The sequence below is a fragment of the Sturnus vulgaris genome, chromosome 3 (genome assembly GCF_052056855.1).
Source record: "Sturnus vulgaris isolate bStuVul1 chromosome 3, bStuVul1.hap1, whole genome shotgun sequence".
NCBI classification, from domain to species: Eukaryota; Metazoa; Chordata; class Aves; order Passeriformes; family Sturnidae; genus Sturnus; species Sturnus vulgaris.
In genome coordinates, this window is record NC_142245.1 from 17,482,118 (window position 1) to 17,498,832 (window position 16,715).

At 48.7% G+C, this 16,715-nt stretch overlaps 2 protein-coding genes across 12 annotated transcripts in view; one reads left to right on the forward strand and one right to left on the reverse strand.

Annotated features, from left to right (window-relative positions):
• Positions 1-6,455: 6,455 nt before the first annotated feature.
• Positions 6,456-15,297, forward strand: LOC106853883 (carbohydrate sulfotransferase 9-like). Its single transcript, XM_014877385.2, has 2 exons — positions 6,456-6,555; positions 10,847-15,297. The coding sequence occupies exons 1-2, from the start codon at positions 6,456-6,458 to the stop codon at positions 11,659-11,661; spliced, it is 915 nt and encodes a 304-aa protein (XP_014732871.2). The 3' UTR covers positions 11,662-15,297.
• Positions 15,298-15,319: 22 nt separating this feature from the next.
• XDH (xanthine dehydrogenase) overlaps positions 15,320-16,715 on the reverse strand; it is a 107,698-nt gene continuing 106,302 nt past the window's right edge. For all 11 annotated transcript variants that reach the window (XM_088161094.1, XM_088161100.1, XM_088161102.1 and 8 more), the window contains one exon: positions 15,320-16,077. In XM_088161094.1, coding sequence (XP_088017220.1) covers positions 16,027-16,077 — 51 coding nt within the window. In that variant the 3' untranslated portion in view covers positions 15,320-16,026. The remainder of the gene's footprint in view (positions 16,078-16,715) is intronic.

Here is a 16,715-nt window from a genome sequence, read left to right on the forward strand (position 1 = left end):
AGACTGCAGTGGAGCTGCGAGTTCCTGGCACTGTCTCACAGCACTCGCCCCAAGATGAAGCCAGCAGAGCCACCCCAGGAGCTGCCAAGGCTCTGTGAGCCAAGAAAATTCCTCTTCCATGACCTGTTGCAGGGCCATAGTGCCTCGGGTTCACTTATTCTTTCTGCTACCTGACCTTTCCCTATGGGACAAGCAGGTGATGCTTTCTGCAAGTGAGCGATGTAACAAATTAAAAAACAGAAGAAAACCGTTTTGGGGCACTTTTTGGAAGCTTCATGTTGTGCCTTGCCATGATGGGCTGCTCAGTTCCTGTGAAGACAGCTCTGGTATACATTTGGTTTGCAGGAGCAGCTTGGAAATAGAGGAGATGAGGGCAGAGCATCCCTCAGCTCCGTGCAGCTGGACAGCGGCAGGAGGCTCTAAAATCCATAAGATTCGGTCTCAGGACAAGGGACACTCTGTGTGTGGTGTGCCCCAAATGAATCCTGTGCTCACTTGTGCTCAGACAAGGCGTGTGTTGAGGCAGGGGGCTCTGCCAGCCCCAGGATGGGGTTGCACATCCTGATCCTCACTGGCTCTGTCCCGGAGTTGCTGTCAGTCCTGTTTGCAACTGCTAAATCCCATTCATTGCAGGAAGGTGTGAGAGAGCAAGAGCAAATGGGGGGGACACAGGCACGACCAGCTGGGTGTCCCTGGCAGGGTCAGGTACCTGATACCCTGGTTAGGGGCGGTGGGAGCCCAGCAGGGCAAGCCCAAAGCCCTGCAGCCAAATCTTGATGCCTTGTGTCTTGCCAGTGCCATGCCAAGAGGAGCTGAGCTTCTGGGAAAAACACAGGAAAGCAGAATTTCAGTTTGTGGTTCACATCCCACAGACTCCAAAAACAACTTGTTGGATAGGAAGTGTGATGAGGCCACCTCCCACTGTCCACAGCCCCACATCCCAGTGGGAGAAACAAAGACAGTAATATAGGGCTGTCACTGGGGACCAAGCTCTGCCCTTCCTGTGCGTCTAGCCCCAAATTAATGTCACCAACAGAGAAAAAACAGGCATTTGTGCCCCTGCCATGCCCTCCCCATCTGGACCACAGTGCCAATGCTATCCCACACATCCCAGGAGTGCCATCAAGAGTCTTCTGGCAGCCACTTCAGGAGTCCACTTGTCCCACACCATCTCTCCCCAGGAGTAGCAGTAGATGTGTCATTTTCCTTTCACAGGACACAAGCAGCCTTATCCAAATATAAACAACCTGGGAGTATTTGCAAGCTTATTGTCTGGACAAAAAAGTAAAACAAACAGACCTTAAACCCTTTTCCCCCTGACACTTCTGGTCTGGAGTCAGGGCCGTAGGCTCCAGAGTTCCCAAAAACATCGCTCATCAGAAATAGCATCCTACTAAACCAGGTGTGGAGGTGGCCCCAGCAAGCCATGCCACCACCTCCTCCTCCACAAGTCACTGAAGAACCAGTCAAGAGACCTCTGAATATTTAAAGAGTTGCTGTATAAATAATGAAAACAACCAGCAACCAAGGAAAAGTGATAGCCTGCAGTGTCATGGGGCAGCATTCCCTTGAGAGAGGCCAGGAACACTGGGCAGATGTCTAGGTGCACTCCCAGACAAGTTCAGCTCTCAGGAGCATCAGCAAAAGCCAGTCCCTGGGTCACAAGCTGCCTGAGAATCCATTCCCCCATGTCCAGCAACAGACATGGGTGAGAGCTTTCCTCACCTGATCAGGCAGCACAAAAAATGATACAAAAAGGGGAAGATGCTGCTGTAAACAAAGCAAAAGTGCTTCTCTCCCCCCAAAAAACAGGGAAGGCATGGGGTGTGAAGCCTGGGGAAGCCATTTTGCAGTGAGAGAGCTGTGGCTCAGGAAAAGAGGACCCATGGGAGACACAACCCCAAATTCCAGATCCCCTCTTCCTTTGCCTGTCTCCTCCCAGCCCACACCTCCCTTTCCCATCAGGGACTGCAGCAGGAGATCAAAGTCCGGTTCCAGTGAGTGATGTTTTACAACAGAGGTTTTCTTCCCACCATCCCGTTTTTCACCAGCTCTATTTCAGGAGATTTTGAGATGTTTCAGATGCCAAGCTCCTCTGTGCTGCCCTCAGCAATGCCACTGTGGCCACTCAAGTGAAAACTTTCCCACCTCTGTGAAGTCGGGGGCTGAGCAGAGGCTGTGTCCCCATGTTGGTGGGGTGTTTAAGTGACTCCTGAGGGCTCTTTCAGGATCCCTCTCCTTACTCAGGTCCCAAAGGGAAGAATAGTCCAAAGAGCAGAGCTGTCTATATGAAATAAAATTCACATTAAAAAATCAATGAGATTTGAAAAAAGCTGAAAGCTGAAGGACTGGATTTTCTAAATTACCACACATGCATGGGCACTGCCTGGTTTGTCTGGGAGTACTTTGGGTTTCTCCCATGCAGTGCTAAAGAGAGAGGAAGGTGAGGAGGCGCTTGGGACACAAAGCAAGACTCAGATCTGGTTGGAGAAACACTCCGTGGTAAAAGATCCTGTGATTTCAGGTGGCACCACAAAGCTCCATCAGGAGATGCTGGGATGGAGGCGATGGCTTCTGGTCCCATGGTAGGTGATGGGATGGATGGCTGCTGGTCTCATGGCAAGTGATGGGATGGATGTGATGGCCACTAGTCCCATGAGCATCCTTCCCCTGCATACATAGATCCAGACACAGGCTATTTTTTCCCATGGGATTCTCATCTGCTACTGCAGAGAGGTAACGGCTGCAATCCCCACACTTTTTAAAATGTTGAGTCCCTTGATTCCCCCCTCCAGGAAAATGTCCTTATCCTTAATAAAACACGGAGAGAGGGCTCCTCTGGATGGGCACATGGCAGAGGCTGCATCCTCTCTCCTCCACCATTAGGTGCTCTGGTTGATGTGGGCCTAGCTGAGACAGTGCAAAATTTAACAGCTTATGCAGTAAATAAGCAGAGCCCTCTCAATAGAGCATCACTAATTACCTGAATCCTCCCTAAATTACCAATAGTTCATGGCACCCTGTATATCCTTGTGTAATAGCCTTAGAAAACAATGACACTCAGCTCTGGCATTCGGCCACACAGCTTGATGGTAATTGCAAAGCACTTTGGATGTTCATGAGCCTTTTCTAAATAAAAAAAAGAAATCTAAAATGTACATTTCCCCCAATGACTCTGCTCTAGGGTGTATTAAAAGCAGCACCTTGACTCAGCCTGCCACATAAACATCCTGCTGCCCCTGGACAGCCCGATACTGTCTTCCTCCCAGGATGAGGAGCTGAATAAGAAGTGACAATCACAGCTCCTGCCCGCGGGAAAACAGGAAGCGCCAGAGCTGTACAACCACTCCAAACATTGTCCTACCTGCTCCACTCCTTGGGTGCAATGGGAACTTGCTTTCCCTTCCTTTCCACATTGCATAACTATTTCTGGTCCAGTGCTTCTCAGTCCCAGGATGCTGCTGTGTGGGACAGTCCTTCCAGCCTTTGGCTTTTCCCTGCCTCCCAAAGCCAGCCTGGTGCTCCCTGTCCAATGCACAAGGACAGATGTCCACCTTCCAAATCCACTGCTAGCAGTGGCAGCGCTGTAAGAACTGGAGAAGATGGACTCAGGGTGCTGGGCAGATTGGGTCACCCACATCTGGCAGGAGCTAGAGTGAAGAAAATCCCAAATCCCACCAGAAAGCAGCTGAGTTGGCCAAATTTGGGAATGACCATAAGACTGAAGGATCTGATGCTTACACATAGGCTCCAGCTCATGCACTAGAGTGCTGAACCTCATCCTTGAGAGCAAGATAGCCCTGTGGGTGGGTGATGGGGTGTGTGCCCAACCCTCAAAGGAAACTGGGCAGCCAAGGTTCTCCACGGGCACAGAGAGGAGCTCTGGGAACCCAGAGATATGATGGAAAAGAGGCCACTTGCAGAACCCACAGTTTATTCACAAATACCCACTCCCACCCTTGACTTTTTGGGTTGATTTCAAAGAATCCTTGTCCTCAGTGCAATGCATCCCCAGCCAGCAGCCTGGCAGCCCTGCTCTCAGGACCATCCTTCCCAAAGACCAGAGGCTTTCCATATTACACGATGCTCTGGGACCAGGGAGCTTTGTTCCTCCTCCAACTGCTTCCACATTTCTGCTGAGAGATGGGCCCGAATTTGCTTACAAAACACACAGATGTCATATGCAAGTTTCCAAACAAGAAGAGGGATAAGGTTTCCTCTCCGCTCTTCCTTTCCTCACAGTGTGAAAACATCCCTGGCCAAATGAGGCGGTGTTTGCCATCACTTTGCAAAGTTCACATTCCCACAAGGCAGGCATGAGGAGGAACAAGGGGGGGAACCATCACATCAGTGCCCACGGGTCATGGTCACACAAGACAATACTTTGCAAAATTTGGAAGTGGGAGGAATGTGGGAAGGCTGAAGAGGAGGATGTTTATTAACCTAAGAGAATATCTCCAAAGGGTTTGCGTCCTGTGAGGAGAAAAAGGGAGCCCAAGGCAATGTTGTTCAAGGTATTGGTGGGAAAAAAATCTGGATTGCCTTTTTCAGGCAATCCTACTGCTAGTGTAAAGAAGAAGAGAATGTTTTTTTCTCACATTCATGGTAGTGTGGGTTTTCCTAAATTACGGGAAGCTTCATATAAATCCCCCAACTAATTGCCCCGTGGAATTGCATTAAATAGTAGGATGTGAATGTATTTCCACACCTGACTCAGCCTCTGTGCCCAAAAAGGCTGCTGATTCCCTACAAGTGTATAGCAGGAAGCCTTTCAGACCAAGAAGTGCAGTCTCAGCCTTGCTGGCTGTTGCTAAGTGGTGAATGGAAAGCAAAGAGGGGAAGCCCAGCAGTGAGTTTCAGTAAGTGTCCACAGACACCTGAGAAAACTTTTTGGCACAACACAAAAAAAAAAAAAATTGAAAAGAGATTCCAGGGGGCAAAAAATAAAATAATTTTTAAATCACCATTTAAATGGCAGATACGAGTTACCGGGAGGAGAGATTAAACTCTGATGTAACTTGGGAAGTTCAGTTTCCTTGCAATGCAAAGCAAAGGGGGTTTTCCACGATTTCTTTCTGCCCCTCAGACAGAGAATGTCTCTTTGCTTTCACTTTATGACTGTAAAATAAAAACCAGCTGCATTTCTCCCTACCCATTGCAGCTGCCCTTCGGCTCGCTGGGGTTGTAGTTGGGACAGTCCCTGCTGAAATGTAAATGATGGCCATTCACACCAAGCATCCCCAGCTCTGGCTGTACCGGGATTCCCCCACATTTGGGGCGCACGGACACACGCAGCACGGTCTAGCCACAAGACCTGGAGGAAACATCTCCTCCTCGCTGTAGAAAGGCTTTAAAAGGCACAAATGTGGCCAGGGCAGCTGTGAAGGGCGGCTTCCTCGGGCACGGAGCACCCTCTGCTGGGAAAGCCATGGAGCACCGGGAAAGCCATGGAGCCCCCTCTGCTGGGAAAGCCATGGAGCACCGGGAAAGCCATGGAGCCCCCTCTGCTGGGAAAGCCATGGAGCACCGGGAAAGCCATGAACCCCCTCTGCTGGGAAAGCCATGGAGCACCGGGAAAGCCATGGAGCCCCCTCTGCTGGGAAAGCCATGGAGCACCGGGAAAGCCATGGAGCCCCCTCTGCTGGGAAAGCCATGGAGCACCGGGAAAGCCATGGAGCCCCCTCTGCTGGGAAAGCCGCGGTTGTCCTGGGGAGAGGAAATCCGCCCTGGCACAGCCCTCAGCAGGTCCGGGCAGGCGGAATTCCATCACTCGAGGTGACTCCTTGGCGAAAGGAAGGAGCAGCACGTCTGTCTGTCTGTCTGTCTGTCTGCCTGCGTGGAGTGCACCCCCTTTTTCTGTATAATGAGGTCTCTGTACCTCTGTGGCCTCGGTCACAGGTCTTGAACACAAACAGCAGTTCATCACTTCCAGTCCGTGGCTCACCATCGACCTGCCATATGGCACTGGCTGTGCCCTGTCACCTCCCCTGCCACAGCTTCCAGCTTAAGAGACCCCCAGCACCACAGGGCCAGGACCCATGGCCCAGCCCCAGCTGCTCCCCACAGCTCCGCTCCCCGGCAGTGCCTCACTCAGTGCCAAAGGCAGTGGAGAACAGGGAATATCAGGGGACCAGGGACATCTGTGCGCTCGTGGCTCTGCAGGACCCTGCACAGAAGCGGGGATGCAGGGCCTGCTCCTCACAGCACTGTCATCTGGCACGGCACAGACACTGGATAAAAATGCAGATTCTGCCTCAAAATCTCACACTGTAAAGGCAGGCAGGAGGCGCCTGCTGCGCCTCAGGCCATTTCCCTGCCCCTACCGAGCTGCTGCCCAAACAGTACTTTAACCCAGCTCAGGCTGGGTGTGTTTAAATAAACACGGGAGGTTCCCCAACACCGTTGCCTCTGTCCCGAGCTGCTCAGCAGCACTGAGCACCCAGCACACCCCAGAAATGCGCTTCCTTCCCCGCCTCGGCCTCTCGGCCGCCCTGGCCATCGCCGCCTTCCTCAGCTGGAGGCTGCTGCTCCAGACCCCGGCCCGCAGCCACCGAGGTAAGGCCTGGCCACCACGGCGGCTCTGCACATCCAGCAGCCCCTCTGTGCCGCGGGGGAAGTGATCTGGAGCTTCTTCCAGTGGGTCTAGGTAGGCAAATGCCGACAGGACAGAAAACACCCTTGGCATGGTGTTTGTGGAGAGAGGCCTTGCTGTAGGGCCCTGCAGCATTATGTCCTTAGTGGGGACATTGATCTCAGATGTGGTGGGGAAAACAGGTGTCAGGCTGCTGGAGGTAACTCCCAAAACTTTTGTTAGGAAAACTTCTGTTGTTTTGTTGTGAAATGCTGTTGGGAAGGCAGAAGGTAGCAGGGGCATTGGTGGTTATTGCATTTCTTGCCTAAAAAGTGCAGCATTCCCCTCCAGTTCCCATCATTCCAGGGCAAAGTCATCACTGGATTTTGAAGACATTGTCATTCTGGGGCTGGGTGAGTCAAAGAGCAGCTTGGCATAGCTTCAGGCACCATTGTGTTTCTTCCTGTGTTCCTGATGTCTTTTGCTTAATTTCAACTGTGCTTCTCTGTTTTTAACTGCGCTGCTCTGTACAAGAGCCTCCCCAAATATTTAACTTCCCAAGGACGCAGAGCAAACCATCAAACTGTCTCCCCAGGGCTGCCAGATGCCTGCACTGAGCAGATGAGGCAGATGTGCTGCTGTTAAAAAAAAATAAACTAACAAGGCAGGCATTAATCTTCCACATTCAAACCCACTCAGTTTGCACTCTTATCCTTTCTGTTTCACAGAATCCAAACACTTCACCTAGGTCTTGCTCAGCAAAATGTGGAGGAGACAAGCGCTCGCTGTTTTAGCTGGTTTTTGACATTTAGCACAATAACAAAATCTAAGTGACGAGGGGACATGCAGGACGTGGGGTTTTTGTCCTGGTTCATTTTTTTGTGTGAGCTGTCTCTCCAGAGCTTTGGGCCTTGCAAAGCTGTAATGCAAGCAGTGGTATTCCCAGATGAGGAGAACTGTGCAAAGAGAGGGTGATTGAGTGGCGCTTCGCAGGTTGTAAAAGAAAACCGACTGCCCCTTGAATGTGATATAAATAGAAGTGCTGGCTTTCACAGTCCCTTTGCAGCCTGTAAACTAGGCAAAACACACTAGTGATTCCTACATCAACACACTCTTTCAAAGTGGCAAAGTCCATATTACAACAAAGCATTTCCAGCTGCAGTTCAGACTGAGAGATGTGCCAGGACAGGAGGCATTTACTGCCTTACCCTCTTTCCTGTGAAAACATAGCCACAGCTCAGTCAATTCCGTGTTGCTGAGTCCAGGCAGCTAGAGGTCACACAGATGGAAGTGCCAGGAGAGAAGACATCCTTTATGTACCCCCTTCACTTAGCAGCATTTAGGTTGAGCACAATACACTGTGGCTCTGTATCTTCTTTTCCATATAGACCTACTCACACTTTTTTCACTCTCACATCTTAATTGCAAATGTCCAGCAGCTGTGCCTGTAGATAAAGGCTCTAGAAGTAAAAGCCAGTCAGAGCTGCACCTTTCCCTTACCACACGTAAGCCACATCAAGCTCATTTCTATCTGTTCATCATCTGCTGCATCTATCATTGTGTTGTTTGGATCTCGGAGCCTGAAGGTTAGCGCAGCTGTTTCTACAGAGGGCTGGAAGAGGAACAGGTAGCAGCACAAGTGACTCTCGTTGAACTGCCTCCTTACAACTGCCACCGGGAATTTGGCTGGCAGGCCAGGGGCAGCCACGCTTGTCTTTCATCCAGTACACTGAGCACACCAGCCCAGTGCTCTGCGGCGTTGTTCTTTGCCTTTGGTAAGCTGTCACTTTTCCATTCTCCTGGAGGCTAATCATCGTCTACTACTCACAGAGAGCACTCCGCCCACAGTGAAGTGCTCCAAAGCATTTGCTTCTGCTGAAACGCTCCTGGGCCATGCACTTTCCTTCTACACAACACGTACCACACCATTCTGCTGCTCTTGTCATCTGGATCGAAACGGAAAGCTTCTTGGCTACATCTCATGCAGAGAATTGCGCCTAAGCGTCAAGCTTATCTGGAGCTTGCCTATGAAATTTGAATTTGCACCCAAATTAAAGAGGCTGCTCTCTTTCTTTTACCGCCTGCAAAGTGTGCCCAATCGCCACGCTCTTTGCACTGTTCATCTCAGCTTTTAATATCACTGTGCAAATTACAGCTTTGCAAGGACTAAAGCTTGGGAGAGACATCTCACACAGAAAAATGTGCCGGGACAAAAATATTTTCTTCATGTCCCCTTCTTGTTGTCCAGATTGTGGTGCTATGTCTAATGTCCTGGACATAGAACGACTAATCCAGCAAGTGCTTCTCTCCAGCCACATTTCACTGACCGAGAGCTATATGGACAGTGTACCTAAAATCTGAGGGAAAACCGTGCACAACACATAGTGGTTGTGTGTAGCAGGCACAGTGAAAAGTGGCAAAGCTGAATGCCATTGCTGCATGGGCTACAGTTCTGTCCAGATCACATCAGGTGAAGAATGAAGAGGCAGAGGACCAGGCTTGTTTGAGCAGCGCACTGTATTGCAAAAGTTCAGCAAAAGCTTGTTCACTGTTGGAATCAGCTGAGAAAGTGCTTGCTGCTTGAAAAAGTAATGCCCAGCTTTTGGGCATCTCAAAATGCGGCAATAAGCAGCTTCTTACACCTTCACTGTTGCAGAAGAGTTTTGCAGAAGAGAAGGCGTTCTTAAAGTATGTGTTCTCCAAATAGCTCTGAAACAGTGGGTAGCACACCGCCTCTCTGAACCTTCTTTCTCAGAGAGGTGTGTGCCATCTACATTTTCCACTCTCGCAGCTCAGTTGACAACTTTCAGTAGCTGCTCTCGTAGCAAAAGGCTCCAGAAGCAAAAGCCAGCGCAGGGCTGCACTTTCTGCTTTCCCCACCTGAGTTACATCAAACTCACCCAATCACTGTGTCCTTCCCTTCTCCACTGCATCTACAATTGTGTTCTCTGCATCTTGGAGCCTAAAGGCAAGCACAATGTTTCCACAGAGCGCTGGAAGAGGAATAGGCAGCAGCACATGAAGGTCTTGTTCACTTGCTTCCTTACGACTTCCCACTGTGCATTCAGCTGGAAGGGCAGTGGCTTTTCTTACAACCAGGACACTGCACACAACCAGCCCGGTGCTCTGCAGCTTCCTTTGCCTTTTGTACATCCCACTGTGCTTTCATTCTCCCGGAGGCCAATCGTCATCTACTTCTCACACAAAACACTCTGCCGGCAGAGAAGCGCTCCTAGGTTTTACTTGTGCTGAAACACCTCTGGGTCATGCACTTTTTATCTAAACACTACATACCAAATCATCCTGCCTCTCTTGTCATATGAATCTAAATGGAAAATTTCTTCTCAGGTACACAGCACATAGAACTGTGCCAGGACAGCTGCACACACAAGCCTGGTGCTCTGCTGCTTCATTCTTCACCTTATGTGATCTGGAGAGTACTGAAGCCCAGAAATGGCATTCAGCTTTGCCACTTTTCAGTCTGTATCCTATATAGAACTACTGTGTTTTGTGCACAGCCTTTTCACATCAAAAATAAGAAGACAAAAAGAAAAAAACAAAGCTGAAATTTGAGAAATTAATCTCACTCTCATTGTCTTTGTATTTGCTTTTGCCTTTTATATTTGTTTTGTTGTTGTTCCACTTTTCTTTGCTTTTTGCTTTTTATTTGCTTTTGCCTTTTTATCTACAAGAGAAAAAATTTACATATGGAAGTGATGCAAGAAATTATGTCATTTGGGTCCCTAAATCTCCCTGAGCCATTAAGAATTATCCCTTATGTTCACATATACTTGATAGCTGATGTTAACCCATAAACAGATGCAAAAGGGTTTGCAGAACATCCTGTATTTGTAGCTAGAAACCAATTTACTACTGCCTGGTCTCTCAAAATATTTTTGACTCTTTGGTAAACTCACCTCTGTGATGTTTAGTTGCAAGTAAGGAATTAAAAGCAAAAATTATGATTTAGTGGAGAATCGAACCTGTGAAATAAATCAGTAGTTGGGACTAGTCCTCAGGCATGGTGATTTGGAGAAAGGGGGGTCTGGGTGTCCATAATCTCACATGTTCATGGGACAAAAACCCATTCCCCAGCAAAGCCAAGCTCTTTGCCAGACAGGGTTGGTCTCCCCTCTCCTACTCAGTTTTGTCCACACTGAATCCTTTCCACACTGGAATAACTGGAGAAGAGCCTGCAACAGCACTGTGTGCTCAGGGTCTGACTTGGGGCACTGTGTTCTTTCCTCACCTCCATCTCCAAATGCTGTTTCCCAGGTGACCTGGCCCCCAAGGCAGAGGACAGCTTCACTTTGACTCTGGACAGCTTCCTTCACATCCAGCAGCTCAGGAAGAGGAGACTGAGAGCTTTCTGCAGCCGAGCAGGCAAAGTCACCACACTGCCGAGCAGCAAGGATGAGAGAGCCTCCCTGCTCTCAAATCTGAGGGTGAACACCAAGCTGGACCTCATGTACTGCCAAGTGCCATCAACAGGGGTGGAGGAATGGAATCAGCTTTTGGAGAAGCTGAAAGAGGAAAAAGTGACGCTGCCAGTGCCGCTCCCTTTCCGCCGGCTGCACACGAAGGAGACGTGGCTGAGCAAGTTCAACCAGACAGAGATAAAGGCCATGCTGGGGTCCTACACCAAAGTGCTCTTTGTCAGGGACCCTTTCCACAGGCTGATCGCCACATTCCTGCAAGGCATGGGCATCAGCTCATCCTTCAGCAGCTTCATCCAGGAAGTCCTAGACAGTGGAATGCACAATGGCAGCATGGCTTGGAAACCACTGGTGAGCCTGTGCCGGCCCTGCCTCATCCAGTATGACTATGTAGTGATGTTTGGCTTCCTCAGGCAGGAGCTGGGCCACCTGCTGCGCCGGGCTGGGCTGCTTGAGGGCAGCCTCCTTCCCGAGCTCACCGACAGCCAGGTGCAGTGGACCTACAGGTGGCTGTCAGAGCAGATGTTCAGCGAGCTGTCTGCCCAGCAGAAGAAGCAGCTGTCTCATTTCTACCACTGGGACCTTGCTGCTTTCCCATTTTCTAACAGCTTCCTGTCAGACCACCCCAGCACTGCAGAGACCTGGGAGAAATAGCCCTCATGGAGGAACTGGTTCAGGGAGCACTAATCCAAAGGCAAGTGCTTCAAGATACTGACAGGCCTTTGCTTCCCAGCTGCTTGCAGTGAGGTTTTCCATGTTAGAGAGCTGAGACAGACATCAATGTGGTTGAATTGTGTTTAAACACAACAAGAGCAGGCACTAGGGAAACTTGTGGTGCTGGGAGTTGGAAAACTGCATGAATTGAACTGTGATGGGATAAAGCCAGCAGTTTGGGGTAGGGTGGGTTGGACTTGCTGCAAACCACAGCAGCATCACACGTGCTGTGACCACACTGACATTTCCTTTTCTGGGCTCCGTGTTGGGCCAAGAGGTTTGGCAATGGCTTCTTCATGACAAATCTTCCCACACAGATAAGTGCTCCCAAAGGAGCATGTCAGCTGGAGGATGAGATATGACACAGGGTGGCAGACCCTGCTGGGGAGCCACTGGCAATGTTCCCAATCTTTTCATGCTCAGGGAGGGTCAAGCCCAGACAATCATTTGGTCTTTTCTGTTCTGTGTGAACTGTTCTGTTTTACAACCTCATATCCTATTGTGTGTGGGCTCAAGTGGGCCTTGGGGATGGGATTCAGCTCTTGCTCCATTCACAGGTTTTGAGTTTGGCTCCCCTCCTTCCAGGGCTGACTCCAACAGGCCAAGGCCAGCCTTCAGCTCGGTGCACTAGCCCTGAGACAAGGAAGTGTCAGTGTGGACCAGGTACCAGCCACGGTACCAGCCACAGTACCAGACAGACTGCCTCCCACCTTGTGTCAGCAACTGGTGCGCCCTGTGGAGGTGGCTAGAAATGTCAGAATGCATCACTGTGCTGCTGTGGAAAACAGATGTGGCTGCTACAAGCTCCTGCTGGCAGAGAAGCACGAGGACTGACTCTGCTTTCTTTTGGACTTGGCTGCCAGCATGGCAAACAGAGGCCCAGTCTCTCCAGCTGGCTCACAGCTTCATCCAGCTGGGGAGCCCAGAGCAATCACCTGCCCTCTCCCAGCTTTGGTCACTGAGCTGATCTCACTCACAGCCCATGGGAAGGGTCCATCTTTGTCAAACAAACACCAAGGATGAGCTGAAGCTGTCTAGATTTTAAATCCTGACAGACTCTGACCATAGGATACTTGTTTCCAGAGTATTTAGCAGCTTTATTTTGCAATATTGTGACATTCACAGAGAATTCCACATATATTCATGGTACCAATTTGACAGTGCTCATTAAAGAATGTTAATGAAAACTGTTGATTAGAACTGGCCTAAAACAATTATCAAAATCTTGGCCTCCCTCTCTCACAGAAGGCCATGCAATTAATAGCATTAAAACATCAGATCAGCTGGGCTCCTTTCACACTCCCACATCCTCTCCAGCTGCAGGAATTACTATTTAAGTGCCCTTATTTTGTGCAGTACTTTACAGTCTAACAAGATGGCATAGTTCCTCTTCTGAGGACAGACTTCTGGAAGAAGAAAAGCAGCAAATTTCCAATTATATGCCATTAAATTGGAGTCTTGCATCCATGCTCTATTTCACTGGAAAGTAGTAGAAAAGGAACATTTTTCTCTTCATGAGTAGCTTTCCCTCCAGTGACAATGAGCTGAGAACCCCACAGCGAGATGTGGTGCGAGGAGATGGGACACAGCACCTGGCAGGGGACAATGCTGTGCACTCAGGGCAGGACAGCTGCTCCCTCACAGCTTTGTAGTGCAGAGCACACCTCAAGGCAGGGATCTTCTCCTCCTGCCAGCCCTCCTCAGCCCTTTCCTAAGGTGCCAGGCATTTTAATGGAAAAGCAATGTATGAAATATTCAGACATTGAGAGGTGACAAGAAAACCTCAGCTTCATGTTCCTTAGAGCCCCACAGCACAGGCAGGTAGTACAATGATCTTTCTGTAAATTCCTATTTAGCCTCCAAGCTTCCCTTTTCCCTACACCCTCACAATCAGTTGCTGTCATTACTTTGCAACTCTGATTTTATACCAGTGCCCTCCCCAGTTCCAGTGCACCCCAAAAGGGAAGTGTTTCCTCTCTCCATCAGCTGGGCAGGGGTATCAAGAGGGCCCCAAGCTGGGCTGGGCATGAGGGCCAGGGCTGCTGCCCTGGAAAGAGTGGCTCACTGATGCTGCAGCAAAACTGGCTCCACAGGTCTGCTCTGAACAGCCTGCTCTGACCACTGCACGTACACAGAACTTGGCAAATGCACTTCCAATTAACTCACAAAGCAAATAGCAAAACAGAGACTTGATACATGCAATTTAAAAAAAATATCACCTGACCAGGCAGTCACTGTGACTGCATGAGACACTCACAAGCCCATCCTGAAATGATGAAAATTCCAAAAGCAGGGGGAGAAAGAGCACTTTTCATCCTGCTGGTGACAGCCCAACATCTCCCAGGACCATGACAGGCAGCAGGCCTATCGTGAACACTGGCAATTTTCCCCTGGGATGACACTGGGAGCGCCTTGACATCTCATTCTGCCCGTGTCCCCATGCTCTGCTTTAAAACACATTACCTTTGTATTTCTTCTCATCCTGGTCTGAATGAGCATGTCCAGTAATCTCACGAGGTTGAATTAACAGAAGCAGCTGATATCAATCTACCTTACTTTGTAAGACATCGTATTTTGCATCCCTCCCTGGACACCCAAGAATGTGGACACACAGGCTGCAATAGCTGTTCTTGCACATGAATTACCACATTTGCTTCTCTAAGAGGTTTCTTACATACTACCAACTTTCAGGAGAAAACAAAAATGTGTTCTTACCCACTACCTCAGAGCTTAAGAAACACCAATATTGTATTTCAATTAATGAAACAATTACACAGCAAGCCCAACAGGCACAAAAATCTTCCTGCAATTCACATATTCTCTTCTTCTAGATGGCAGATCCATAATATTTCAAGTTGAGAAATATATCTACACCTTTCCAAGCCATATACCCTGGAGTGCTTAAAAAAATATTTTGCACTGAGCATACATTGTCCAGTCCTAAGATAAAGACCAATTTTAAGAAATTTGTACACAAGCAAATTTTTAGACCAGGAGTTACATCCTCTTGCACCATATTTTTTTGATGGCCCTAGGAGTGCAAAAAGTGAAAAAGGCCATTTTCATAAATCAATAGGCCAGAAAAATAGATAAAAGTTTGCAAAGGATAAGGAGGCACACTATGTGGCTGACACCATCTAGAGATAACATGGTGCTCCAGTGTTGAATCTGACAGTGTCAAAACCTGTCAGGAGGGACACCCAGCACTAAATCCAACATGAAAAATATATTCAATCCAGATGACACCAGGTCATCACATAGCACATTTTTTAGACAAGCAGTGCCTGCAGCAAAATGTACCCATTCTCTTACATTCAGCAAAACTAAAAATTCTCTTGAAAAGAAGGCAAGGCCATGACAGCAAGGGATTGACCCTAGAGGGCACCCAGAGCCAGCTAATCCCCAGCTGTGCCCAACCTCCTCGTGCCCCTTGCTTAGGCTGGTATAAATTGCCTTGGGAACATCGGTGAGCAAACTTCTCTGTCACTCCAAGGTCTCTGATGTCCTTTCCTATTTGAAGGATGGGGAGAGATGTGGAGGTGTGGGATGGGAAGAGTCTGTGTCAAACAAAGCATCATCTTGCTGGAAGTACTCTTGGTATATTTAGTTTTTATCTTTAATCAGAGGAGACAAGGTAACACTTGAACTAAAATCTCATTAAAGCCCAGGTGCAGACAAAGAAACAATCATTGAACTTGGGATAAATCAGTTATTGGTCACATTTCAGCCTTTTCCTCTGAAACACTTTTACACAGCTAAGACCATCTTCATTAGCCAAGATCAAAAGTCCTGCTCATCTCCCTCTAGGATACAGCTGACTTTGTGTGCAAAGGGGACACAGCAAGGTCCAGCCCTCAGCACCTCCTACAGTTTCTCTCATCTCAGCTAGAGGACTCTGTGTCTGGACTCAATACATTTAAGTCCTTCTTGGCATAGAATCACAAGGTGATACATCTTTTCCCCATAGCAGGAAAAAGAAGAAACAACTACCCTATTATTTCACATTGGCTGGAAGAAGCATCCTTGCAGCAATTTTATATGAAACCGCTAAGATTTTTCAATTACACCTGGGTAACACCACCTTCAACTTACTCTTCATTTGAATTTACATCACAGCTATAATCTGGCAGCAATTCCCTCTCATAGAGAAAAACAATGATTGGACAATTAAATGTGAAAGCTCCGTGAATCAGTGGGTGAGCCACATGAACACAGGTTGGTTTTTTCTCCATCATAGTCCTACTGCCTTGTGGTTCCTCTGATGTAAGCTCAGTTTCAGCAGAGTTCACTCCTCAAACTTTCCTCCTACACACGCACACACCACGGCTTAAAGGTCCCTGGCTCAGCAGAAGGGCACTATAAAGAGAAAAAAATATTTGAGTTAGCAACAAATGAGGGTCCTGTCCAGGGTTCAGCATGTCCCACCATGCTGCTTTTCAGGTGGGGGACTTTGTACATGTGAAGATAGGAGCTCCTATCCCAGTTTTTACAAACACAGAGATGTCTGTCTCATGGCACTTCTGTTAGAGGCCTGATAGTTGATTACTACAGAGCCCTGTGACAACACTATGACAGAGCAGCCCATGAGAAGCCAGGGACAGGGATAACTCCTGCACTCCCTCAGATCAAGTCCACAGCTCTAAGGAGACTCCTGTGGCCATAACATTCAGAAGGGAGTATTTGAAGGAACAATTTTCTCCCCCCTCCCTTGCTGAGGGACACCACCAAATTATACCATGGCCCTCACTATATGTAATGATTCTCTGAGAGATGATAGTCAGAAGAATCAAGACAAGCAGTCAGTGCCTTTGTGCCACGCACAACACTTGGAGAATGGAATGGACTGGACACTTCAGAGATCCTGTACAGCAGCCCTTCCTGCAGTGGGAGCCCTAGCACTGCTGGGCTGTGCATTTGGCTCTCAGCTGATGGCACATTAAATGAAGGATAACACCCACGAAACAATACCCATCCACTGGAGCAGGGACACAGCC